The 27,759-nt window shown below is 42.0% G+C and overlaps 2 protein-coding genes across 6 annotated transcripts in view; one reads left to right on the top strand and one right to left on the bottom strand.

Annotated features, from left to right (window-relative positions):
* RMI2 (RecQ mediated genome instability 2) lies at positions 1-26,647 on the top strand. 5 transcript variants are annotated; one of them, XR_005827276.1, is made up of 5 exons: positions 1-295; positions 1,057-1,226; positions 4,782-4,914; positions 17,425-17,427; positions 26,521-26,647. XR_005827276.1 is itself a non-coding variant. In XM_040589232.1 (3 exons), the coding sequence occupies exons 1-2, from the start codon at positions 25-27 to the stop codon at positions 1,203-1,205; spliced, it is 420 nt and encodes a 139-aa protein (XP_040445166.1). In that variant the 5' UTR covers positions 1-24; the 3' UTR covers positions 1,206-1,226; positions 4,841-6,461. The 5 variants fall into 5 exon arrangements, 3 of the variants coding, with proteins under 3 accessions (XP_040445166.1, XP_040445165.1, XP_040445164.1); XR_005827275.1 differs by lacking the exons at positions 17,425-17,427; positions 26,521-26,647 and adding exons at positions 9,776-9,893; positions 13,761-13,852 and having other exon boundaries at positions 4,841-4,910; XM_040589232.1 differs by lacking the exons at positions 17,425-17,427; positions 26,521-26,647 and having other exon boundaries at positions 4,841-6,461.
* Positions 4,770-27,759, bottom strand: part of LOC121086562 — a 98,192-nt gene continuing 75,202 nt past the window's right edge. The window contains exons 54-72 of the mRNA XM_040590467.1: positions 25,904-26,115; positions 24,703-24,942; positions 23,635-23,748; positions 23,109-23,237; positions 22,419-22,580; positions 21,128-21,289; positions 19,884-20,049; positions 18,406-18,590; positions 17,698-17,790; positions 16,656-16,860; positions 15,570-15,757; positions 14,783-14,880; positions 14,192-14,376; positions 12,955-13,157; positions 12,290-12,479; positions 11,032-11,141; positions 8,335-8,454; positions 7,792-7,931; positions 4,770-4,872 (exon numbers count right to left, since the gene is read on the bottom strand). Coding sequence (XP_040446401.1) covers positions 4,857-4,872; positions 7,792-7,931; positions 8,335-8,454; positions 11,032-11,141; positions 12,290-12,479; positions 12,955-13,157; positions 14,192-14,376; positions 14,783-14,880; positions 15,570-15,757; positions 16,656-16,860; positions 17,698-17,790; positions 18,406-18,590; positions 19,884-20,049; positions 21,128-21,289; positions 22,419-22,580; positions 23,109-23,237; positions 23,635-23,748; positions 24,703-24,942; positions 25,904-26,115 — 2,918 coding nt within the window. The 3' untranslated portion in view covers positions 4,770-4,856. The remainder of the gene's footprint in view (positions 4,873-7,791; positions 7,932-8,334; positions 8,455-11,031; positions 11,142-12,289; positions 12,480-12,954; positions 13,158-14,191; positions 14,377-14,782; positions 14,881-15,569; positions 15,758-16,655; positions 16,861-17,697; positions 17,791-18,405; positions 18,591-19,883; positions 20,050-21,127; positions 21,290-22,418; positions 22,581-23,108; positions 23,238-23,634; positions 23,749-24,702; positions 24,943-25,903; positions 26,116-27,759) is intronic.

Raw genomic sequence — 27,759 nt, 5'->3', positions numbered from 1 at the left:
GGCGCCGCCCCCCGCCGCAGCGGCATGGCGGGCTCCGCGCCGGGGCCGCCGGTGAAGGTGCTGGCGGCCCAGCTGCGGGAGGCGGTGCGGGGCGCTGGCGGGACGTGGCAGTTGGGCCGGGCGCAGGCGGGCCGGGCGCCGCTGCACCTGTGGGCCGTGTGGATGCAGGGCACCGTGCTGGAGGTGAAGCGCGGCGGCGGGCGCGGCGGCTCGGCCCGGCTGCAGGACGGCAGCGGGCCCTTCACCGTGCTGGGGGTGGAGGAGGTGCCCAAAGGGCGGCCCTGCCTCAGCGCAGGTAGGGGCCGGCGGCGGGGCGGGCGCTGCGCGGTTGGGGGCGGCCCGGGGCGCGTTCCCTCCCCTCCCCGCGCCCATTTTGAGGTAGTTGGGCTCGGTCCCGCCGGCTGCCTCGGGCCGCCCGGGCGGGCGGGGGTGGGGGCACGGCCTTGCGGCGGCGCCCAGCCGCGGGGGCCGTCAGGTGGGGCCGCCGCGTGGGTCTGGGGGGGCGCGGGGCCTGCGCTGCCCTGTCCCGCCAGCGCCGTGCGGACAGAGCCTGCTCCCGCTGCTCCAGCTGCGGGAAACGTTCGGCCAGACAGGGGCGGCGCAGAGAGCTGTGAGCCTAGGCACAAGGGTAGGGAATTTTTTCCCCCTTTTTTTTTCTCCTCCTTTTTGCTTCCCTTCACCAGTAGGGTGAACTGGAACTGGAGAAGTGCTGGACTACAGCGTTGCGGGAACTGTGGAACAAAATAGTCACGTTCCTTAATTTTCAGACTTCTGAGTTGTCCTCTGACCTCTTGCATGGCAGAACAAGGAATCGAGTGCTGGTTATGACTCTTACTGTATGTGAAAATCTAGTAAAATCTACTGCAAAAAATGGCTGTATGGATAATGAGACCTTTTTCTGAAATTTAGTTCTAAGCTATCGTAGATCGAGTTTTCTTGCACATACTGGCAGCTTTATTTCAAACAGGAGGACTTGGTTTTCAATATTTTGCTTTCTGAATTAAAGTGAAAAGACAAAGCTTAATTCAATTTCACACTTGTTCTTCTGTTTTTTAGGGAAATACGTAATGGTGATGGGTGTGGTGCAGTCCTGCAGTCCTGAGCCTATTCTTCGAGCAATAAAGATGACAGATCTTTCTGAAAACCCTGTGCATAAGAATATGTGGAACTTTGAAGTGGAGGATTTGCACAGAGTCATCCCCTAGATCGTTTTTCTTCTGTCTAAAGTAACTGGAAATGTACTTTCTTTTTTTTTTTTTTTTTTGTGCAGGACATTGGGCTATTCCGTGTATTTGTGGTTTCAAACAACCACCAGTTACTGTTGGAGTAAACCAAAGTAAATTGAGAAGTTGGGCTTGGAGTTAAGTGGAGGATCAGTACATATCTGATGATAATAACAATGTTCAACTCTGACAGTCTCTTTTTATACTAAAATATCTGAGAAACACTTACTTTGATGCTTTCTGAGTAACTTGTCTATGCTGTTAAGAATGCTACGTGTTTCAACGTATGTTAGTTGCTGTTTCTAGGAATAGGTGTTTAGATAGTCGTTCCTATAGCACTGTATTGGCAGCAAGGGCTGCACAGAACTCCTGTTACCGGGGTGAACTCAGTATGTGGAATGAAGGCAGAATGTGTTTTGGTCCATTTAGACTGGTTGGAAATAACATCTTTGCCTGTGTTTTTTCTTTCAGTAATAACCATATAAGTAAACTCTACTTGTAAGACAGATGTCTCTTTCTAACCATAAGCGGAGTCTCATACTTAAATACCTCTCTGGTTTCTGTGTTTCTGAAATATTGAAAGTGATACAATAAATAGCCCCTGTGTTCCAGAGAAGTGAAATTAACTGAAAAGATGCTATGCAGGATTCCTTGGAATAGGTTCTCCAGGTTCAAGATGCAAATACTTTTGCCGTCTCGTGAAACAGGCTTGCTGTGCCTGAGTGCATTTTTCTCTTTGAAGGTTTCCTTTCTTGTTCCAGTGTATGCTGGTTTTAGTTGTTTAAATAATTCTTAAATATATTTTATTTTTATCTTTCTTTTGTGCTCTTGTGGAAGAAAAACCCAATGAAATGAAATCAAAAAGCCTTCAAAAAGCAGAACTGTTACTATTCTTTATTTCCCCACTTGTCTAAAAAGAATCTGAGTCCTAAAGGAAGCACTGTATTGTCTGTGTGGTATGGCTTTATAGTTCAGGACTATATTGTCCAGCAATAGAGTTATATTAATTAGGAATGCATATAGGAAGGGAAGATGCTCTCTGATTGTACAACTTAAGACACGAATCAAGTGGTAACTAAATTTTAAAATTGTGGGATTCTGTTTTCAAAGCATATGGAAATTAAATTCTGTCTTTTAAGTAGATCCTTAAGCGAGACCTTTACAAATTAAGGACTGGATTTCAGGGTGCATTCCGGTCTTGTTTAGCGTTCCAAACCAGACCACATCAGAGGCAGTTGTATAATGGAAGTCTTGTGCTCTGAGACCCTGCTGATGAAATGCCAGAACACACATATGGACAGAATCTTGGCAGTCTGGGTTTATTTATTGTTATTAGTGCTGGGGGGAAAAATCCACTTGTGCAATGTTGTAGCCTTTCAGAAATGATCCATGTGGTCAGCACATTGGCTGGCAACTTTTTATCCATTGATAGATACTTTTCCATCTGAATGCTTCTTGCACTAGGAACCTGAACTCAACTTACAAATGTTAATTCAAGTAAGTTCACCTTGCCATGCTTTTTGACTGGGCAGTAAAACCCTGCTGGATCCTTGCTAGTGTCAGTAAATCCACAGCAAAGTTAAATACGGCTTGTAGCACCTGCCATACGTAGTGTGTGCACCATGTAGTGGCTGTCAGGAGTGAACCTACTGTCAATCCATCTGGTAGTCAGGCATATTTGCTGAATGCATCTGAAAAGTTGAATCTATATGGGATTGGATTGTATTTACGTAGGGATTGATTGGATTTGTAGAGCACTTATTTGCATCTTTTTCCACCCTCTCCTATCCAGAGGCTTATGAGTGAAAGCATCGGGTTTCTTTGCTCCCTTGCTAACAGTCAGTTCTAAGCATAATGAGATCTGGATCTCTTCACTGCTTGATTTAGTGTGTTTCAGTATCTGTCTGCCTCTGTACTGTGCATTTGAGCTCACTGAAAACCCTAAACTCTGGTTCCATCCCCTCAGCAAGTGTCACATATTTGATCAGTACAAAGCTATAAATGTTGCTTGGCGGTTGACTGGAAGGTGTGCTGCCGAAGTAATGCATCAGAAAGGCCTGCAATGACATTAGTAAAACAGTAAACCCGGTAACTTTTAAGGGCTTTAAAGCCAAGACTGGATGCTTTTATGACAGTTCACATTGAGAAGTGTTTTCCTAGGAATTCCAAGCAAAAGATGCCCGTAGCAAAGCTGAACGTCAAGCTCCTAAACAAGACTTGTAGTGACTTGGAGTTTAGCTGTGCTTTGCCTCCTGAGTGGCTGATGCAGCTTGTGGCTGTTGGTGGCTTCTGTACCACCTAGGTTTAAGGGTCGGGCTGCAGTGCCTTGTCTGGGTTCTCAACAGTTTGGCACTGTAGGGCTCTACTGGGTAGCAGGAGCTCTCCCTTTGCCACGTCTTAACTCATTTCAAGTTCTACAGAAGAGTGTGGGCTGGTCTGTGATTTTTGTTGCTGTTGATAGCAGAGGATGTAGCTGAGATGTTAGAGGGTGAGGGGCTTCTCTAGTGCTGTCTTGCGGAGGGAGAGGTCAAAGCTGGGATCTTGTTCTAAGAGTGCTTGGTACTGGGACCTTGGAGAGGGCAGGGGAATAGCTGTAGATTGCAGGAAGGCTTCTGTGTGCTCAGCAGTAGCTGTGTCGTAACTGGAACGTAGTTACACTTGTCCTGACGCAAATACCAGTATCTGGGGAACACAGCTGGCAGGAATGTGAGGTTCTGTGTATTTCAAACTTCCTTGGCCTGTGTTAGATCCCCAAAACCACAACTTTGCTACCGAGTTTTAGGGCGTAAGGGTTTGCGTGATGTGCATAAATGTCTGTGAAGTTTGTAGCTCTGGAGCTTCTGCGTGTCACCTATATAAAGGCCATGTTGAAGGTGAGCTGTAGGTACTAAAAATATTCACACTTGGAAGAATGACTGACTTAACCATGCTATGGTCCTTCAAGGTCAGCTGGGTGTGGGTGGGTGATCAGAATGAGCAGTTCCCACTCTCCAGCAAGCCGTGAGGCAAGATTGGAGCCATTTTACACATTAAAAAGGGAAAAATCAACCAGCACAAAAATGATTAAATGCTTTCAATTATTTAAACACATTATATCTATCTTAGCCCTCTTGCGTGCTGGGGTACTTCCCTGGAAAAAGGTCACTTTCTCCAGAATTTACTGAACGGCTGAGTGTCAGTTCTGGAGAAAAAAGGAGTCAGCATCTATGCACAGGCTCAAAGCTGATATGCTGCTTTCACAGTGCAGCACACTTGTTCTAATCTGAGCTGGAAAAGACCTTTTGTCATCTTTTAAATGTATCCATGCTGTGGTTCGTGGCTTATGAAGGGGCCATTTTGCCACTGAATGGGGGAACTTTCTTGAAGTAACTGATACGCTTATGTCCAGTTTCTTCCAGTTGATTATAGTTTCTTGTCACTGCAGTGAAATCATTCCTCTTACCCTTAGGTGTTTCTGGGTGAAAAGGTTTCCTTTTATATTGTATATGCTCCATTATAACGATAGTCCTAACACTAATTCATTCACACTTCTACTGTTCTACCTACTGTTGCTTCTAGCTTGTCTACCTAAACCAGCTGTTTTACTTCGGGTGCTGAAAGGGTTCTTCCATCTTCAGGGCTGGTGTCTGCCATTCAGAACTGGCTCAAGCTGAAATGAAGAAGAGATGAAATCCAGTCAAGGGGCTGGTAAGTATTTAAAGGATAGAAAGTAACAAGTGACATGTATGACAAGCTGCTATTATTCTGAATTACAAGAAATCTATGAAGGGAAAAATAGCATCAACTATGTTTATGACATTGTCAAAAAGCTGTGGGAAAAAGTACTCTAGCATTTTAGATAGAGTTTTATCTTGGATATGCTATATTGAAATAGAGAGGTAAGGGTCTTTCTTCAGGTTTGATGATAAAATCACATTTAGGAGGGAAAGAGTAGCATTATTACTAAAGTTTATAGGCTCTGGCTAGTTCAGCTATCCAATGGAAGATCCTGGACAAGAACGAATTTCTAGAAAGTAGTGCAGAGGTAGCTGTTCTGGCTGAAGCGTTCTCTTTGGTTCTCATGACCATAGATGGCTGTTGGTTATGCGTGACTAGCCTGGCTGTTGCAAACTCTTTCACAATATCGAACCAAATTCTCTTAGTGCAGTTTGGTCTGTTACACTTCCCTCTTTAGTGTGTTTACATATTTAAAGACTTACTCAGCCCTTCAGTTATTCCCCACAGAGAGACCTCAGGACTTCCTCAGCTGGTTCACAACTTAATTAAAACATGATGTCCAAACTTGGGATGCGTAAAGTAAGCTGACTAGGGAAGAAGTCTTTCTTGTCTTAAATGTGTTTAGTCACGTGTACATCCCCGGTATGCTGTGCTTGTTCATAGCATGTTACTGCTGTGAACTGAGCTTGTGAGCCACTGGAACGCCAATCCCTTTCCCCAGAAATGAGATAACGTAAACTAGCAGCACTCACTGACTTCAGTCTTTTGGCTACCAAGCCATTCTAAAACTGTTTTCAACTGAATATTCAGGCTCAGATGTAACAAAATTTGTCTCTGTATTTCATACATGTATGTTGAAGAGTTCTACTGGAGCTAAAACAGTGTACTGCATACAAGATACTCCCCAGAAATTTCATGGCCACCTACTGCTTACACTCTGGGTGAAGTGAATGAGTAAGGCAGATAATGACATGTGCCAATACTGCTGCATGTGGGAGTGTATGCATGTGGTGCACTTAGAAATTGAGCATTCTTTTTCTAGGATTTTATTTTATGGCTAATACAGTCATCTACAGATACTTGATAGTTATTCCCTTCCATAATGGGTGAGAATTCAGCAAATACTTGCAAATATTTTTTTAAGCCTACCACAAATATATTTGTAGTCACCAAATGATTCCATTGAGTGAGTTTACAAATGTAAACGAATATATGGAATAGTCATCACATATATTACAAAACCCACCCTGTTTTCTAATTATGCTTAGCAAAGCATGGTGCGTAAAGTTAGGAATGTAAACCCAAGGGCTTCATTTCAAGTAAAAGCATAACTGGCTCATTTGCATGAATCTGTCATTTACTTAGAGTAAATGTTTCCATTGCAGTCTTGTAAAGGTGTAATTACATCTTTAGTTATCACTTGATCGAGTGTATCAGTCATTGGTATGACTGATAGTTTGTATGTGTGTTTCCTTTAATGTTCTCATTCAATAAAAAGATATAAGCATATAGCAAATGTCAGAGAAGGCTTTCTGCTTTTTTTTGTCTAAGCTAGTAGTAACAGAATGCAGATGAATAAAAAGTTTTGGAGATAATCTTGGTCACCTCTGTTAAGACAGCAGTGTGTGAGTCGTCAGTATTACTCAAGTGGTACAAATTAGCATTGTTTGTGTATTGTTATTTAGCAATCTGTAGTTCAACAAAGGTACTGTACTGTATGCAGCGTATGCAATGGAGGCAGAGTTTAACAAAAAACCTGCAGACAAGCTGTATAGTGCAAATTAGTGAATATACATAATACAGAAAATGCTGAAATATATAGATGCTACCATCCTTAAAGGGTAAGTTGTTTCATATCACTGCTGTTCTCCGGCCTGGATGGCCATTTGTTCCTTAGGTACTTGGACTGTAATATAGCCAAGTTTGACTGGAGTAAGGTAACGCATACTGGAAATGGCAGCTGTGCAGCTGAACTGTGCAGTAACTCTCAAGAAAAGAAATAAGGGGACTAAATTTTATTACTAGCAAGTATTTTGCGGTTGTGAACTTCGATGTGTTTTTTCCTTTACACAAGAACAATTCTTTCCCCAAATTCTGCACTTGCCACACAGCAGAACAAGTGACTCCGGTCTCTCTTTAGAGCAGTAACTGTCCTACTCTAGTCTTTGCAGCAATGTGCAATGCACTGTGCGCACCTTCACTGAAAATGTGAGGATCCAGAACTAATTCACACAGTAACAACAGAAATGAGCAAGGATTGCAATTCAAAAATTCCAAGCCAGCACTACTGCTCTTTTCAGGCTTTTCAGCTTTCTTTGCATTTTTAAACAGATTCCCAGAAGTCAGCCATCCAGATGATAGCTGCGTTAAAATACAAGTATTGATAATCTTGAAATTCTAGGTTAAGTTTAAAGATAAATAAATTTCATTAGAAGAGACAAAAATAGGTCACTGTAGTATTTATTACTGTTAACATGAACCAAACACATTATTCAGAGAAAAAATAAAGCAACAAAAATAGTATCTGAGAAGTGGAACTCCTAGGAGCAATCACACCATATTCTGCAAGTATCCTTCTGCCGCCTCTTACACAGCAAAGGAGGAGGAAATAAGGAGGCCGGGGGTAAGTATGTATTAGATGGGTTACGGTGTGCTACTGCAGGTGTTCCTTCTGCAGGAAGGGTGAGATGGAGAAGGAGCAAGAAGAGTAATTCCAGGAATAGGACCTTTTTTGCTCATGCCCATGGTCAGACTCATTAGTTTTATTTCCTCGTGTGCTCTTGAGTAGCAGACATGTAAGTACTGGAGCAATACAGTCAGAATATTGAGGATGAAAAGACATGAGACTTACCACTGAGGAGGCATTTCCACAGGGACAAAGTTTCGGTTGCACAAATGAACAAAAGCTGCTGCTAAACTGCAGGCAGCCTTCAGCTCGTGTGAGTCACAGGTGTCGCGTGTACACATGCTGTAGAATGGTTCAGGGTCCACCTGTAACACAGAAAGGACTTTTTAGAGAGGTGCACAGGGTGCAGGTGTACACCTCCCCTGCGACAGCCACCTGGCAGCACACCTGCGGGCAACCTGAGAAGGAAGTTCCATTTGTGTCTCCCCCAACTGCCCTTTTTATTCTTTTCCTAAGGCTGAGGGGTTTCTTTTTCCAAATTCTAGACTGGTATGCTGAGGAGTCATGGCACTATTTTGTGGATGTCAAGGACCTTAATTCGTATTTATAGAAATACAACACCTTTTTTTCTGTCTGGATTGTTGTTCAGATTACTTCTGAAGTTATCCGCAACTGAAGTTCTATAGCCTTGCAAGAATTATATATAGTCCTTTGAAGTGTGACATTTGGGTATGTGGATATTCCTTTGGTGGCTGAAGTTATACTTACAACTTTGAAGCAGTTCCTGAGAAGTGAACGTGACTCTTCAAAAAACACTTTACAGACTTTTTGCTTAGCTGTCATTGGACACTGCTTGACTTTCTTCTGCACCAGTCTGCACTTGTTCACCTGGAAAACACAATTACGCAAGTTTTTTGTTTGTGTTTTTAGACATTAGTGTAGCATGAATTCTTCAGGTTTCCAAGAGTGAGATGGTTTGAAGGAAGATGCAGGCAGCTCAGTACACTGCTCTGATTAACATTTATTGTTCATTAATGTTGAGAAGTACCTTGCACTGTTCCTCAACAAAAACGTGTATCTCATAAATATTACGAAGTATGCACGTTGTTTCCTTTTTCTATTGATTTTGTTATTCACTGAAGGATTTTAGCGTGTGGCTGCTGACAGTACATTGTTGGCTAGTTGTCTTTATGTATGACGGATCAGAGCTGTGCTTTTACTAGATGTTTTTGCTGGGAGAAAAAAATCTTCATGTCCTTGCTGGGTTATTCATAGGTAACAAACAACAAGAAGGCTTTAAAAAAAACCCAAAAATCCGAACTGGAGGTGCCTACAATTACAAGGCTTTGGACGATAAAATAGGAATGGATTTTTGCTGTACGTGGTTCAGGTAAGGTTCCTTAGCGCACCACTTGAAAGCTGAACTAGCGAAGAGCAGCATCAGCTAAAGTGTCTTGGGATTTGTTTTGACTGAACACTGGTTTTAGTACTCTGTATTGGATCAGCAACTTAGTGGGGTTTTAATCGGTAATTTCCTGGCAAATCTTTGAATTTAGAAGTTCTTTAAGCAAGTATAAGCTCAAGTTATTTTAATTACTAAGAAAAATTAACTACCTGTTTAATCTCTCAGGTGATGCTCATCCTGCAGGAAGCAGACATTTGCAGTGTCCTCACTAACTTCCATGTTTCGTACAGCAACCTCTCGTTAGCACTAGAACCCCACCGGCGGCATTTCTGAGGTCAGCGTATGACAAGGGCTTGTAACAGAGCCCTTGGTAGTGAGCTGCCAGTCCCCAGTTAGTGCAGTGTGAGGGGACCCCAGCAATGCAGGGTGACTCACTCCTTTTATTTCAGGCTTTGATACCTGGCCAGATTTAAACAGTGTTTTCTATTTTCTGTATCACATATAGTTGTGCTAAAACTTCTGGCCAGGAAGGATTTTTGCAAGCTCTGTTTTATCTGCACAGCCGAATACACTGCCTAAAGCAGCTCCTGCCACTGGATCATCTCCTACTGCTTTAGAAAAGTTCCTAAGACTTTAGAGTGAGCTCCTGACTTGGCACATCTGTATTTCTGGCCACCGCTTTAATGATGTATGACAGCAGTACATCATTGGCAAGTCGGTCTTTTTGCTACTATTTTTCGAAGGGGATATGACTGCAAAGAGCACAGAGTTCAGCTAGTCTCATCTATAAATTTTTCTTGGCAGTATACAGCTCTGCAAAGATGCCATGGCCTACAAATAAGGTGTACCAATCAACAGTGTAAGCACAGCCATTATGCCACTTGAAGAAGGACATACATGGCTTCCCAGCTCGTTTATGACAGTAAGTTTGTTATGTATGGCTTTTAATTATTATTTTTAGGTCAATGTCTCTGGGTAGTTTTGTATTAAATGGTTGTATTTTTATGGATATATTCTAGAAGTTAATATTTGTAGCAATTGAGAAAACTATACCTAGTCAGTCATGTCATGATCCCACCCTATTATTAACATAAACAGAGGTTGCAAACTCTTAAATTAGATACATCTTCCCAGCAAGGAAAAGTACAAGATACTTGAAGCAATCCTTTTTTAAAGTAAAGTATTGACATAAAGCTGAAAATAGCAGAATTTCTGTGCCCAGAACTCTGATATCTTCTGGTGAGAGAAGATAAAGGGAAGACTCAAAGTCTTAGTAGTAGTAAGATGCTGGTTTTCTTTTTTTTGGTAATAGCTTCTAACAATTGGGCATGAAGGGATTTAGAGTGTTCTGTCAAGATGGCTGGAGAGCACATTAAGGCTGGGGGTTTTGGTCAGTTGCATTCACAAATGGCTATGTACACCTGCATGTTTCATATTTAGATTATTTTCAGCTGATGATAAATTACATGCGTTAAGATTAAGTCTTTGAAGCAAAGAGGTATAATATTACTGGTGTAAAAGAGTCACAACATTTATTTACGATAGTTATAGGGAGTCATTTCATGCAAGTTAATAACTTATAACTTGGTGAGATGAAAAGGAGGAAGAACAAAACTGAAGAGGCTCAGCATACCCAGCCCTAAAGAAAACCTAGAGGGAAACCCTCCTGGTACAAACTGTGGCCTGACTGATGATCATGTGGATTTGTCACAGACCAAGTACCATGTGGCTCTGCATTGCAGAAAGAGGTGTTCTAAGCAGGAAAACATCAAAGATACTTAGTTCCAACATCAGTTTCTTCTAATAGAAGCAGCCTCTGTATATTATCTTACCACTTAGGCCAAAAACACACAGCACCTCTCTGCAGAAAGCTCCTGCATGGTTTTTAGCAAATATGTGCAAATTTTTCCCTGGTTAAAGACAGGAAAATGAATTACACAGAGTATGCTGCTGTTCTCAGTATCTAGCTTTAGTTCATCTGAGCCCAAACAGTACGTTAGAAGTTATGCTTTGGCTGCAGCACGTGGTGATCTGTAGGGAAAAGCCCTTCAGCTTGTTACCTGCCAGCTCTGTGAGAACTCGTGCACGCTGCCAGCGAAGGAGCGGTTAGGAAGTGTCCATTCATTTCCAGCTTCATTATCATTGGTACCAAAAAGCCCAGCTGAAATACCTGGAATGAAATCGAAATGGGGGTTGTGGTTTAACCCCAGCCAGCAGCTAAGTACCACGCAGCCACTCACTCACTCACCCCCCACCCCGTGGGATGCAGAGGAGAATTGGAAAAAGGTAAAACCCACAGGTTGAGATTATAATAATAACTACAACTGTAATGAAAAGGAGAAAGAAATGATGCACAATGCAAGCCGACTGACTGATGCCCAGCCAGTCTCTGAGCAGTGATCAACGCCTCCCAGCCAACTGCCCTCAGTTTATATACTGAGCATGACGTTCTATGGGATGGAATAGCCCTTTGGCTAGTTTGAGTGGGCTGTCCTGGCCCTGTTCCATCCCAACACCTGCTCACTGGCAGAGCATGGGAAACTTGAAAAATCTTTAACTTGGAGTAAGCACTGAGCAACAACTAAAACATCAGGTGTTACCAACATCATTCTCATACTAAATCCAACACACTGCACAATATCAGCTGCTAAGAAGAATATTAACTCTATCCCAGCCAAAACCAGGACGCTGGAGTAGAACGGTTGTCACGAGTAGACACGGGGGAGTTCTAGAAGCTGTCTCTGGGCTCTGGTTATTCTATACAGCGGCGCGCGGCTGTCTTGTGGAAGAGGGAAAGTGTGCCCATTATGGATTTTTTTCAGACTGCACTGCCATCTTGTTTGCTTGCTGTTTTTGCTTCTGACCTGAGACCTGCTAGTCTCAGGAGTCTGAGCTTTAGAATAGCGTGGGGCCATATGGACAGGAGTGTATTCCAAGTATATACCAAAAAAACCTGGAAGCTTTTAGGCCTCCCTCTTGTGCTCCTGCAGGTATGACAAAAAAAACCTGCTACAGAGCAGTGCTCACGCAGGGTTTGGGGTTGGGCTGCCTGCGTTACATCTACCCTCCATTTCCGTTTGCTTTACTGCACTGAAACAACAGTAACCTAGATAAGCACTTGCTCTTCTTCCTGGAGCAACACCTCCTGTGCTGTACTGGCAATAACTGGGAACGCCCAGGGCCATTTCCAGGGAGTGTATAAATGAAGAGGGGAAAAGCAAGTGAAAGACAGCCCGTGTGCTGGTACTACAGGTGATGATTATTCAGAGATAAAGAAAAATGCTAACAGCTGACAAAAGCTGTACAGCTGGTACTCACCATGGTGCCAGCCAGCCAGGGTGACAGTACAGAGGTCATACTGAAAGTCACAAGAGACGGAAACTCCTTTGTGATTAGACACTTCTATTGTGTTGGTTTCTCTCATTGGATTAGTGGCATTCTTTTCAGGGGACTGATCCAGTACTTGGCAGTTTTCTTCCATAAAGGAGAAGTTATATATCTTGGATAGCTGTTTTAAAATGAAAATGAAATTTCAAATATGTCACAATGAAAGTTCAACGATGGGCGAGCTCAGCCTGGGTTTGCAGGTGGGATGGGGTCAACTTTGCTCAGAGTTAGGGGAATAAGAATGGGGCTGAAAGAGCAGGAAAGCAAAAAGCCTCCCAGGTACACTGAGGTTATGGGCCCTGTTTGTTTTCCAGACCTCTCACTGCCATTCTCTTACACCATGTAAGAGGAAAACTGAAAAGTTCATCAAGCCTCTCTTGTTTTAAGTACCCAGACAGCAAAGGGGCAGCCCTTGAGTTAAAACTGGGTTTGTTTGGGGGAGATATTTCCTGATTTAAGAAGTTACTTTCTAGCACTTACACCCGAGTGCATTAATGTTTTTAAGACTTTGTTGTTGTTGGCAGCGGTGGTGGTGGTCGTTGGTTGAATATAATTTCTGGTCGAGAAAGGGAGAATGTTTGACTTTTCCCTCCTACCTTCAGTCTTGGGTAGATACTGATCACAGTCTGGTTCATCTCCACATACAGTGATCTCGAGCTACTAGTTTCCTCGTTTAGTATTACAGTGAAAGTATTGTGAACAAAATCCTTGGCAAGAAGTACGCTGCACTTTGATGCCAAATCGTAAATTTTTCCATCAAAAGTCATAAGATGCTTGGTTCCCATTAACATAGCGTGATCTGGAGAACAGTATTTCAGATCAGTAAGTTTTCCACAGAGTAGCAAGTGCTGTGCTACTACTTGCATACTGCAACACAAACAGCTCCTGGCTGCATACTCTTAAAATAATTTCTCAAGCTGTTACTACATTTTAATTAATGTTGCTCTGCAACAAAAAGTTCCCCAGAAACAATCCAATAATTCATTTTTCATTATAGATCCATCTGAGTGTCCTAAAACTTAGAGAAACATGAATTAGGATTCAAAGCTCATCTTGATTTCTAGTCATCCTACTTGACAGTCATACCTGTAAGCTGCCCCCGGCCCCCACCCCTTCACATTCCCATGCAGAGAACAGCACAAATATTAACTGGCTCAAAAAAACTACCCTGCCCAATCAGAGCATCAAAACAGAGTTGCAGTCCAGGAAACCCTGCCGATAGATCACTTACACTTTTTGGTCACTAGGATCTACTCTCGGTGTCTGCTTACTGGGAGGAAGCCATTAAAAATGGCTCTTTCTGGAAAAGCCATTATCTATAAGGGACAGCTGGGATGTAAATACAGTCTTCTAGCATCTAGCCATGCTTTTTCAGGTAATACTGCCTTTGACGTTTTGGTAGGGCTGAGCTTTTTCTTCCTCGAGTCAACAGAAGCAACATCACCAGTTTCCATGTATGGACAAAGCCTCCGGGGCAAGACCTGGGGCCAACAGGTATGACTGGCACTGAACCGTAGTATCAATTCACAAGAGCATGCAGATAACATCAGCAAGTGCTATTTATGTGCTTTAGTCTCAGAGCAGAAAGTGTAAAGATTTGCAATATTTGCATGAACGTTAAAAAGAGTGTTTACTGCATTACAGCTTTACCCAAAGTGTAGCTACTATACATACAATTACTGTTTTACAAGACTATATATGAAGTTTATAGGACAATTATTAATTAGCAACCATCTCTATGTAAACTACTGTCCCAAATACAATTTGTAAAATTTAGAACTAAGTGGAAATAGACCCAGTTACAAAATAAAGCAGCACTTTGAAAGGGCTTACGTTCAAAGGGACTCTCCATCATCCATCGCTTGAATTTATAATACTCTGCAACTATGTTGATAGTGTAGAGGTCTTGGAGAGGCCTCATTACCTTTTCTTCAATGAGATAATTAGTAATATTTGTCAGATCCAGGGAACAGTCTGCTTTAGGAAGTACTGGCAGTTTTACAGTCACCGAACAGTTCCTGTAGAATACAAACAAAACAGCGTGTGCTCTTATCTGCTAAGCTGATGAAATGCAGTTGCTTTATTATTAGAAACATGGAAGTGAAATATTCATAAGAACTGCAGTCTGGTTAGAATGGCAAAACAAAGATAAACAATGGCTAAGCCCTGCAATACACCGTGCCATCTAAGGCCAGCTACCATAGCTATTGCTATTCTGTTTGCTGCTGAGCGGCTTCTTTTGAAATGCAGCCTGTCCTGGTAGCCAACAAAAATGAGCATTACACTGTGATGCTACGTGCCCAATGTGAATGGTCGGGTGGTTGTCCACAGCCCTCAGCATGCAAGTGATGTGAAGACTAACTATGCACACAACCGCTCAGAACGCTCCCCGGCAGCAGGGATCCTGCAAAACCCACCAGTTACCTGGCTGAAAAACTGTAAAGGTTGAGTAAGGGCTTCCGGATCTTGCTCACAGCTCTAGCAAACATGGCCTCTGCCCACCTGAGCATCTGCTGTGTAGTCTGTTGGAGAGCCAGAAAAGGAGATTACAAAACTGACTTCAGTATGGCTTCAGGGCACACACAGTGCTTGACAATGAGTTTTAAATCAATAGTCAGTGAAATCACACTTTGGTTTGTCTTGCATTTGTCACTTGCCTGACAGCATCTTGTCATTTAGAGGTTAGTATCCAGAGGAGAGACACTAGTCACTGCAGCAACAAATAATGGACAGGAATACATCCTTCCTAAAATAACATTACTTATATTATACCAATACTTCACTGAGCTAATGCGCTTCAGTAGCTTGCAAAGCTTTGTTATCTCTGTTAATATAAATTGGTGTCATGATATATGCTTTATGCTCTTCATTTCAACTAGAAGAGTCCAAATATATTTGTACATTATTTGTTGGAATTACAAACCCTTCTCTCTATGGAAGAAAAGCAAAAGCTACATGAACAATAGATTATGTTGCTGTGATTTCCTAGTAAAACCACAGAGCCTCTAGCTGGAGAACTACTGCTTTCCAAGCGGGACAAATATTTTGAGAACCATGAATTAGCTGTGTAGAAGCTTGTTATGTGGAAATATAACCACGCTATTTCCACGAACAATGATATAAACTATTTTTGTGTATATGTAGTTCAAGCTGAGACTTAAATTTGTAGGTCTTTCAGACCGTTAAAAATGTTGAATTGAGTTATACCAACCATATCCAAGCCTGCTTTCACAACCTTTAATGCCACCTGGATTGGTTCCAGTAGCCACGCATCTTTTACAATCTTGGGTATAAAAGCCTGGATTTTCTTCATGTACTCTTCTGTCTTCTCTTGCCAAACTTCATCCAGTGGCTTCAAGGTGACATCATAGTAGGCATCCTTCAAAGTTGATAATGGCTCTGAAGCAAACACATCACATGAAACAAACCTTAGTATGTTATGAAGTGGCTCTCTTTGTCTCCCCACAGCTTCCAGCCTGCACCTGAAGGAAGGACACAGCAAACAGGGAAAGGCAGCTTTGTTTTCATGGCAGTTGGGCACATTTCACAGCTGTGTGGGGGCAGCGTTGACAAATGGAAAGAGGCATTTGGCTATAACCCTGATCCACTCATAACCCTTATAAATACACTGCTGCTTTCCAAAAGAATGTAAGGAATGCTTCACAGTATGCCACCATCAAAGCTGTACAGCTCCATGAGTAACAGGAGAGTTTGGTCACAACTAATCTCAAACACAGTATATCAACTAAATACCACTTTTGAGTGGGAAGAGTTGAGAGGTAAGTGGCCCAAAGTGAGGTTTTAATCTTGCCAGAATTGAAGGTTCTCTCAGCTAATTACAGCTGACCACATTTCTCAATGGTTTCAATACGGGCCACAGTCCAGCTGAACAGTGAATTAGTGGCTACTGGAAAAAACAGATCAAGTGAAATCCAATTAGTATAGGCATTCAAAACTCAAGGATGGATATGAACTGCCCTTTGCGGGGAAATGCTTGCCAGGGAACTGTTAGCAGAAATGCTTCTGCTTAGGCAATAGGGCTGTGTTCTCATCCGATTGAACCAACCCATGTGTCCCAGAGAGCACCTCTTCAATGATTTCATTAGAAAGGTGGTTACACTGAGGCTACTTAGACACTGTATCAAGGCTCCCACTGTGTAAACTAAGAGCCAAGGTCATCACTTAATTGCTAGATCAAAATAAAAATTTTGTGTGGCTCAGCATCTTTTTATTGAAGTTTGTTTTGCCCTGCACTGACATTGTCTTTATTCTCCTTGCTTTGCATGGTTTTGCTTACTTTGCAATTCATTCTGCATTTGCTGGACAATGTCTTGGATTTTATCCAGGTAAAGCGGGATCTTGCTTCTCAGTATCTGCCTGATTCCACTTTGCTTCCACATCTGGGCAGCAGCTCTACCCATGCTGTGGAGGAATCCCGCTAACTTCTGCAAGGCTATCGAAGGCCAGCCGGCTGCTTCAGACAGAAAATCAACTTGCTGCACCTACAGTCATTAAAAAAAAAAATAATTAACATACAGAGTGATCACAAGCAAAGCTCTGACTCCATTCCAAGGAAATTCTTAACTCCTCCGTGTTGGTGCAGATACAGGCCCTTCCTTTACTACGTGCTGCAGTTTAACCCCAGCTGGTGGCTAAGCCCTACGCAGCGCTCGCCCGCGCCCCCTAGTGGGAGGGGGGAGAGGACTCGTGGGTTGAGGTAAAGGCAGTTTAATAGGCAGAGCAAAAGCTGTGCACGCAAGCAAAGCAAAGCAAGGAATTCATTCACCACTTCCCATCCGCTGGCAGGTGTTCAGCCAGCTCCAGGAAATCGGGGCTCTGTCGCATGTGACAGTTACTTGGAGACAAGTGCCATCACTCCAAATGTCCCCCCTTTCCCTCCTCCTTCCCCCAGCTTTATATGCTGGGCACGACATCGTATGGTACGGGATATCCCTTTGGTCAGTTGGGGTCAGCTGTCCCGGCTGTGTCCCCTCCCGGCTTCTTGTGCACACCCAGCCTCCTCACTGGTGGGGTGAGGTGAGGAGCAGAAAAGTCCCTGTGCTCAGCAGGTACAAAACCATCTCTGCATTATCAACACTGTTTCCAGCACAAGACCAAAACACAGCCCCATACCAGCTACTATGAAGAAAATTAACTACCCCAGCCAAAACCAGCGCACCATGAAACATGCTTTTTTGTCTGTGTATGAAGGGCAGGTTAGCACAGGCTTAACCATTTAAATATTTGAGCAAAACAAAACAACTGCATGCAGTATAATTTTGAATTAACACTGCATGAATATTCCACGGTGCTTTCACAGATCATGTACAGATACTTACTGATCTCCTGAGTCTCCACATATATCCATCAAACTTCTTCATCTTCTCCATCAGTTTGGATTTCAGAAGGCTCCCAATTTCATTAAGTTTGTACTGTGAGAAGTTGAATAAAAACCTTGAGTTGATGATTTAGAATTGCTTGTGCTGGGTCCAAACCACTCGAAGTTTGTACTAGTCTAAATGCCAGCAAAGATCCACAGTGGCCTCCCATTTCTCAGGTGAAATGACGTCTGCATTATTCAATGGTTAGAAATGGGAACAGAAGAATCTAAGGATGAAAAACCAAAAAGCCTCCTCCAAGCAGAAAGTATGCGAAACCCTATTTGAAGTAAAAGCACGTTCAGGAATACCAGTCTTAGTTTTATAACCAATATGCTGAGCAGCCCTGGCACATTACTGCTGCTCTCTATTTACTTACCTTCTTCAGAGGATACACCCTTTTAGAAGAGGGTCCCATATTTTCTATGCTTTCTAGGTATGGCTGAACTTTGTAATTCTCACCATGCTATCTTTTCACACCAAAGTGAAAAATAATGTTATTATGAGTTTAAAAAATTGCACAATTCCCCTTTTCACCTGATTCACCTGTGGTTTCACCAGAACTCACACCTGAAGCCTACCTGGAAGATGCTCCACCAAACTGGCAAGTTGTTTAAACAACATTCTGGAAAAATCACACAGCAATTAACTGCCGCTGAAGGGTCTCACCTCAGCCTTAAGAACTGGATCCCCGCATCCATGAGCCAGAAAACTCAAGCTTCCATTAACAGCTGCTAGAGTCATTTGTCCCATGTTTTCCTGCCTTTCACCGTTGATGTTGAGATAGGTATTAATAGTAGCCATCTGTTGCCCGTAAGTACAAGCACTGACTTCCATTCCTTCTTCCAAATCCCCTTAGAGAACAAAACGAGAGAACTCATTTACAGGAACACTGACAGACATTGTTTCAAAGCCAGCTTTTTAATTACTTAGGTGATCAATCAGTGTCTGAGTGTGTTAGGTGTTTGGGGGGAAAAAAACAAGAAGAGATAACCAGCAGAAAATCAGATCAGTGTTAGTGTTTGCTGCTTCTCTTCTGAGCGGCTTGTGAATGATTTATCGATACAGACTTGCTACTGCAAAGCAAGCGCTGGATTACTATAAATCTGTTTTCTACTTGAGTCTTGCACTGTCCCTTGTTGCTGATGCTTCAAAACTGCTTAGGCCATAAGTGAGTCAGTCACTTATCCGCCTACTGCACACACACGATTTTTCTGCCCAAGTACTGATGAGCAGAGGCTGAAGTGGTTGATAAGTGCACGTAGAATCTGGGTTGAGAGCTGAGCTGAATCATTTCTACAAACTTCTGACTTCAGTAATTCACAAACTAATGGTCTTAATCTCAAATACATCACAGCACTTAAACGTGAGGCCATGAACCTGAGAGAAATTCCACTGCAGAACTGTGGAATGGCAAATCCATAACTGAAACTAGGACTGGGATTGTCAGCAACATGAGTTTGAGACAACTGTCATACCACCAAATCTACCTGCACACAAATCTAATGAGGTTGAAAGGTGGGTGAGTAACAATAGTAAGCACTTGCAGCAGGTCTCATTCCATCTGAGTTTAGTTATCTAAATCTAGGTACAGTCTAAGCCAACAGCCCTGTTCCCTCTCTGTTGTCAGTCAGAATTGACTGCTGCTGAGAACCACCTGGAGAGGATGATTTCACACCTGTTTCTGTGTGGGGTAGAGTCATCCTCTGGAGTAGCCTTTCTCTTTCCCTTCATTTAAATTGGAATGTAATGTTTATCTTAAATGAGGCACACAACTTTAAGATGGCTAAACCAAGACGAAATTAATCCTATCTTTGATCACCATCTATTATAATCCTTCCCTGGCCAGTAATCACACAAATGTCTCTAACGCTGACCTTTGTATAGCAAGTTTTAAGCATCAGCTTTTCGTTACCTGAAAGATCATAGCTTGGATCGCCATGAAACTGAGCTAGCTTGGCACTAGAGAGACACAGCCTTTCCTCCTGCCTCTTCGTGCCAATGACAGCTGTGAATCATAGAATCACAGAGTATCTCAGGTTGGAAGGGACCCGTAAGGATCATCAAGTCCAAAACTCCCTGCTCCTTGCAGGACTACCCTAAAACTAAATTACATGACTAAGAACATCATCCGTGAAGGTACATACCTTTCAAATACCCCATGTAGTACTGAAAACACTCCTTTCCTTTGGAAGCAGCTACTTTAACTTTCTCTTTCTGATCAATAATCCCCTCCACCAGGATCTGGCTCTGAACGGATGAGGAAGAAGCAGTTCCTGTCAGGTCTAGCTGAATATCTTCAAAGGCTCTTAACTGCAGCCATAAAGGAAGAAGATTTATTCAGAGCCACCACACAGAATTAAAGAATGTTCAGAGATGATACTCAAATATCAGCATTTCCCACAGAAGGGTGAATGGTGAGGGAAATGTTTTCCAATGCCTGTGCACTACACAGGAGTTACACTTTTGAGAGGCACAAGCATCAGGATGATTGGCTCAAGAGCTGAAGGGCTGGATAGCACAAGGCTCGTGGACAGAATGTTAATGGTAGGAAGAAAGAGGCATACTCTCACACTCAGTTCCCTGTGAGGCTCTCATCTGTGCCACTTATTCCAAAAAAAAAGAACAGAGAAAGGCCAAATAGAGCAGCTGATAATTCATCTCCCTTCTTTCTAAAGAAAGAGGGAAAAATAATTTAGTATTTTCTTTTAGCCTGTTACTCATTAAATCATGATAATTTTGTTAAGGGGTGGCCTATTGTCTCAGTTAATTATGACTGATAACCCATATTCCTTCTCATGAAGGGTTTGGATGGTGCCAACCACACTAATTTACTGCCTCCACTATTGCCACCATCAGCTTTTCCACCTTATTAATTCCACAGAAAATTAAGAGTAAATACAAAATCGAGGGGGAGAGAAAAAGGAAGAAATTTGCATCAGAATGAGCATCATATTAGCTGTTCTGTGTCTTTCTTAAGGCCAGTTCTATTTTCTGGCAAATTACTTTTTTTTGTGTCTCTTTTCTTTTTTTTCTTTTTTGTTATGGTGCAAAACCCCATGTTTCACCAAACAGACCAGTCATGCTGAAGAAGGCGAGCTATAACACACACGGCCTCGTAAAGCTTTTATACACTAGCTGATAAACACTATATTTTTCACTGAGCCCTGCAGATAACTAATGTTGGTGCATTCCTTTCTCTCCTGATCATACTGCATGCACATTGCATAACTGCTCCTTTAAAAACACATTTTAAAAAAACGGGAGTATTTTTTATGTTGCCTGCTGTTTTAAAGTCACTGGCTGCACCTGGTCAGTTTGGACGGTAGATGGCATTAGCCCTTTGAAAACCAAAACCCAGACCCCAGCGCCACTATAACTAAAAACTCACTGCAACTTCCAAAGAATAGTTCTTCCCATCGGCTGTACTCCGATTTTTTAAGGATACTCCAATCAACGCCTCATCTCTCCCATGATCAGCAAAGTGGAATCTGCCCTCTGACTGCAAAATGATGTCATCTTTGTTGAGCTGGTGTTTTCCAGAGAAAACTACCTAAGTATGAACAAAAAAGTTTTTAAAGGTTAACTGTTCCAAAGAAATGGGCTCTGCACAGGGTAACAAAGAGGCTGTGCAATGTTAGCATTCCCAAGTTATACAATGAAGTGATGAACAAAACTGATAATTCCAGAAACCAGCACATCCTGCACATCCTCCTTCTCACAGCACTGTCTTGCTTTATTATGTCTTCAGTTTCTGTGGTGTAACAAAAGCACGTTTAGTGTTTACAGCCTAAGACAAGACAAACAGCTGGAATGTAACTATATTTAATTACAAGTCCTTTTTTTTGGTCTTATTAGCTGCTTCTCAGCTACTCTAGCTTGGCATTTCAATGCATGCCTTTGAAGAAAACAATCCAAAAGAATTCAGGAGGCACTTGATTTTGAAGTGACATGTATATGCATTTTTTTGCATTATTAACAGGCTCTAACACACCTTAGTTTTCAAAAGGTTTTTACGGGCATCAAAATTTGGTTGCCGTTTCCCATTGCTTACAGTGCGTGACCTGCTCTGACAGTAAACAAGGAAACCAACTGAGATGCATTTTAGCCACTGGGAACTGAAAAGAGACCACATTTATTGCAAGTTCAAAGGTTTTTGTTTGTTGTGAGTATCTATAGGCAACTCTGGGCCCAATGTGCATCTAATGAAGATCATGGATTGGTCTTCGGTTTGTATGTGTAATATAAAAACAAGTGACAACTATAAGGTTACACTGAGGTTCAAAAATCTATCACTACCAGCAGAGCAGCTGTAAAAAACAGTAAGCTTTAACTTACAGGGCAAGAAAAGCACTTTTATTCCTCTCTAGTTTCCTTTTTGATTACTCATGAGCCTGTTTTCATATCCAGAAACATGCAATTAAAAGATCTTTGAGAGAGGAACAGGCAAGAAAGAACATGGAGAAAGTGACAATGTTTAGAACCGCAACACGACCTATAGATTATAGTCCATAGGCAAACACAACCTTTCTGCCTCAGCCCATCAAAAGACACTGTTTATTCACGGTTCATTTAGTTACAGAAGTCAATTCTGGTGAAAAGCTGCGGCTGAGGAAAACTCTCTCCAAACCAGTAATTACATTTAGAGTGAAGTAGGGTCAATAGGTTTATGTGAGACTTACATTTGGAAGGTCACAGAACTCAAAGCTCATATCATAGTCCAGGCAAGATGAGTAGTTTGTTTCTATTTTACCTAGAATCTTCTGTTTGGTGCATGAGGTCAGGAAAATATTTTCCAGAATAGCTTCTAACTCAAATTTATCAGGATACAAGAACTGATTTCTCTGCAATGAACCAAGAAAACAAAGTTAAAGCACGACAACAGATTCTTAGACACTTCTCTGTGCCCACTCATCCCAGCTCTCAACTGCATCCTGTCCCCATGCTGGCTTTTTTTTATAGTAGTAGCTTCAGGAGTTTAACATAACATTTCCACTAAAATGTAACAACAACAACAACAACAAAAAAGTAACAAACTTGACAATGTTTTGGCTTATCAGCACAGTTACCGGTCCCCATCCTACAGAATTAATTAAACAGTTTTGCGTATTTAGGGCACAAGTGAGGCCTCTAGTTCATAAGAACTTTTTTTTTCTTAATTATGCTACATTTAGATTTCTTCCTACGCAGAGTAATATGTAAAAGGTAAAATAAAATAATGGTATTTAACAGAAGAAGGTACTCTACGGAAGTAGATTTCTGAAAATCCACTCAAAATTAGGTACAAAAAGTAAATATCTCCATTAAATATCCCTATTAAGAACAGCTTCCATTAAAATGGTGGGTTAATGGATACAACTGCCTTCTCTTACCTCATAAGTTAAATTGTGTTTGAATTTTTTGTCATCCCAGTTCAGATCTAGATATTCATTAAACAATGCTGATCTTTGCTCTAGAGACCCACATGCATGCAGGTTTCCCATACTCAATACTCTCCGAAGCTGGAAGAAGGGAAAAAAATAATTAAGACATACATATTAGTAATTTTCTAAACAATGTGTTCAATATATACTAGAGGATTCAGCTTTCTGGGCAAAAATACACCCCTGTGAGAACCCCTGAATGGTCTATATCCATAAAAGACCGCTTCAGTCTCTACCAAGAAACCTAAGGAGTTGACAATTCTGTCCGGAGGGAAAGCTGCATCCCAAATGCAAACATATCTGGCTACATGAAACAGAACCCTTCAGAGGCTTTATTCTTCTTCCTCTGAGACCTGAAAAGGTTGACTTCAAGTAAAAGCTTTTCCTATGGTAAGTGCAGAAAAAATTGGTTCTGTGAGACCTGAAACCAGAAATCTAGCTACACCCATCCCTCCTTAGACTCAAAGACTCATACCTGACCTGAAGAGAGTGTCACACAGCCACCCCAGGCAGTGATGTTCACCTTTGATTTATCCTCCAGGGTCAGTTGGATATCAGCAGGCTGCCCACCATTCCCTGTGAGCTGCAGCTGAAACCAGAGAAGGATTTGTCCAGTGAAGTAAGGTTAGAACGAGCAGAAGAGTCTGCAGGGTGATCTAGAAGAATGATCTCCACCCAGCAGAGAAAAAAAGAAGCACACACAATTAAAACTGCGACAGAACAATTAGAACTTCATTGAGCTCCACGTGGCCTGGAAGCTCAGGGCCTTACACAAACATACAGGGGAAAATGCACTTTTACAACAGAGGCAGCAGATGGCTTTCTGTTAGCTTCTCTGGAATCTCCGCTGGGTCTATCATGCAGAGCAATTAATGACACCAGTGGAACAATGACACTGCCAGAGAATTTATTCCTCTGAATATGACACTTGAGACATATTGACTATTTAGTGAAAACAACCAGAGAACGCTCTGTGGCACCACTATGAGTACCAAGAACTCCAGGCGAACAAACGGAATACCACACAGTTTGCACAGCTTATTATTGAGCAGAAGGTCTTCAGCCTCAGCCACTAGAGTGTCCTTGCCATGCAGTGCATTTTCAGACAGAAAATACTCTGTAGTCTTTGATCTTGAAGGACAATTTGTGGAGTTCTCCCTCTTTTTTCCCCCCCTCATATACTTTCTAGTTTCACGTATTTTCACACTTGTGTTGCAATTGCATATACAGAGAGTTTGTTTATTAGTTCGTGGACAAAATTTGCCTCATTTTCTTTGCTAGGCTGGCTCTTGCACGCTTCTGGCTTCTTAGCATCCAAAATGCATCCAAAGTGCATCCAAAGTGCTAAAATTGCAAGACAGATACTGTCAGCTAGCAACAGTTACGCTTTAGCAAAGGAAACTATGCTGGTGGTTTGAGCACAAGGAGAGAACAGCACTTGGTGCTCTTTACAGTTTTCCGGACTATACCTGGTTCTGCAATGCTTTGAGATGAAATATAGTATTACAGCTTTGTATTTTGCAGCCTTTTCTCATGATCTTACCTGCTGGTTGTACTTTCTGCCTCTTCTTTCTGACAGGGAATGGACCTCCAGTTGTTTCAGAGTGTAATTAAATGGGTGGGCAACACTGGCTCTGTAGTTCGTACGGTTTCTTCCAAACTTCAGAGAAGATGACACTGATATCTGATCCATATCAACAAGATACAAAAAGAACTTGTGAAATAAAACAACTCTCAACATACTGACCTCAAACATACACCAAATAAGATTTCCCTGTACCTTCTCCCCAGATTAATTGTGTGTGTGGGAATTTACATGGTGGCATTTAAATAGCTGTGGTAATTTAAACAGTAGTACAAAAATACGTTCTATATAACTTCTAGAGTATATTTTGGAATTTTAGCACTTTTAAAAGAAATTCTAATTCTTTTGGGAGGCACATTTATATTTCTGTATGGTAACATCTTCTAAATATTGTCTTTTATCTTTCCTTTATTCAGAAAATAACGTAATACTCAGCCAAGGTGCTGCATTTCAGACACACATATAAAGACAGCATAGTTGCAAGTCAGTAAGCTACCTCATTTTAACCACATTTGTAAATCAACTTAACCAAAGTTCTCCTAGTTCTGGGGTTTTTTTACTATTTATATTTTTTAAAAATAATGCTGACTTACTTTAAGAAAATAAAAAACGGTTTAAACTGTGCCAAAGTTGTCATTCTCACTAATAAAGAGGAGAACCAAAGAATGAAATGCAAAGAGCTTCAATTAAATCAGTAATGCTGAAAATGCTAAGCACAGGTGTGTGTCACACTTCTCTGAGGGTAAACATAGCATATCTCCATGCAACTGGTAGGTTCTTCGTTCTTTGCAACCTCACACTAATGCTCAGATTTACTCATTTGGCTTAGATTTTACATTTCTCCCTAAGCTGCTTTAAACATGACATTTGTGCTATTCTTTCCATCTATGCTCAAAAGCTGTCCTAGAGACTTGGAGAGTGCTGGGAACGGCCTTTGTCCAGGGCCTTGAACCACAGGCATTGCATTGCCTTTGGTTATGCAGCAAGCTGTTGGGTTACTGCAAACAAAAAAAATGGCATGGCCTGAAAATGCTTCCAACAAGAATATCTGCTGCTCATCTTTCATAGTCATAGCCCTTTGTACATCCAAGAAGGAGGATAGTTTGCCTCCTACTTGAATTTCCTGGCTTGCTAAATGCTTTTTTTTTTTTTAAACAAACAAATAAACAAAACAAAACACAGCCCCAGAAAACCCCCACTTGATATGCTTGTAATTCTCCTGAAATTTGTTTGCTCTGGGCTGCTGTACCTGGTCCTTCTCGTTCCAAATGACACTAAGATCATCCCGGTGACTGCGTGCTGAATGTTTCACATATAAGTTGACCCTGGCATGCCATGGGAAAGGGATGGACAGAGGATGGAAAAGTTCCACTACAAGGGAAAAAAGCAAGTAAATCTTCCACACCACAAATCATGACTGTTCGTTTTCTGATAAAGGAAAAGGCACAGGACACACTCTCCCACAGGCAGGATTGCAACAGTTGTTTCCCAGGGAAGACAAGGCCTTTGCTCATACACACACGTGCACCTGCCCAACAGCCACAATGACTGCAGCGTGCCCATCTCTGCCGAATGATGTAAGGGAAAACAGGATTCCTCTAGTTACCAGCAAAACAGTAATTACCTGCAATAATCAAAAGATTGATACCTACACCCAAAGCAACTTCCAGCAAGAGCAGCCAGGAAAGTAATCTTTATTACTGATAACCTTACACTGTAAGAGGCACAACGTACAACTCTCAAACAAGTTATTTTCTCTCTTTTCAGGTAATATAGCCCCAACGTAAGCGTTCCGCACCTCAGGGTAGCGGCCAGTGTGACCAGTGCTCCCTACAGCACCCAGTGCAGGAGAGTAGCAGCATTTACAGCTTCTGAAACAAGCCTCAGAAATGGGTGACAATAAAATAACAAAAAATAAAATTATACCCAGGAGGGACGAAAATGTACAAAAGAAGAAGAAAACTTAAAAATAAACAAAAACAAACTTAAAGTGAAATGTTTTTACTCTACAAAATCAAAGGGATACTTGGGCAACATTTGCAACAAATGTTACCTCCTGTGCAGTGAAGGACAAACCTGAGACGTGGCCACCTGGAAACCCTTCTCTCAGCTGCCGGAGATTTGCATTTAGGCACCCCCTCCACAGCAAGTGACCACTCGTTACTGCGTATTTGAGGCCATATCCTCCTCAAGCTACACGTGCAGTTGCCGAGCTGGGACCATTTCTGGCTAGCAAGTCCAGGTGTACACCTGACACATGTGACAACTCACAGTGTAGTAAGACTACAGATCCTATAAAGCCCCTCCTCAGCAGCCTGACTCCTCCTGGAAGGAAGTATATGTGTTTCCTTTCCAGTACTTTCCAACTGGATCCTTAAGTCATAAAATTACAGAACCAAGACCCCAACCTACACTGCAGAGTATACTACTGCTCATACCACATCTATTCTCCCCCCCCCCCCCCCACAAAAGTTGTTAGCGTTTCTGAAAAAAGGAAACATTTCTGGCAGAGAGCTATGGAACTGTTTTATTCAAAACAGAACCATCAGGAAGAAGAGAGGGAGAGCCCTAAACATTGGCATTTCTCACTTGAATCTGCTCTGAATGAAACCAAATGCAGACGTGAACCCCAGCCTGCCACTGCCCAGCTAAGTATGTGGTGCCTTGGCTAGAATGAAAGTAGCTGCAATTCTTTTAACTCTCTTCTGTTTACAAATACCATCTAGTCCAAAACTAGTTCCTAGGTTTCCTTTGCTTTTCAAGTATTTTTCAAATATTCAAAAGCAAATATACAAATAAAACCAAATGCTTAATTTAATCCAGAACAATTCTGAATTCTGTTGTAAAATAACAATAGAAATCTTAATTTGTTGATGACTTTTCATTCTGGCCAAACTTTTCCCCGGCACTTTCCATAACCATAACAAAGCAGAAAGAGCGTTCTGAAGTGGACGTTTCTAACAGCCAGACTTATAATGATTTCAAAGCAAATAAGATCTTAAAAGGCCTGGATTG

Source organism: Falco naumanni, chromosome 4 (genome assembly GCF_017639655.2).
Source record: "Falco naumanni isolate bFalNau1 chromosome 4, bFalNau1.pat, whole genome shotgun sequence".
Lineage (NCBI taxonomy): Eukaryota > Metazoa > Chordata > Aves > Falconiformes > Falconidae > Falco > Falco naumanni.
The sequence above is the reverse complement of the archived record's forward strand: the minus strand, read 5'-3'. Positions and strand labels throughout refer to the sequence as shown.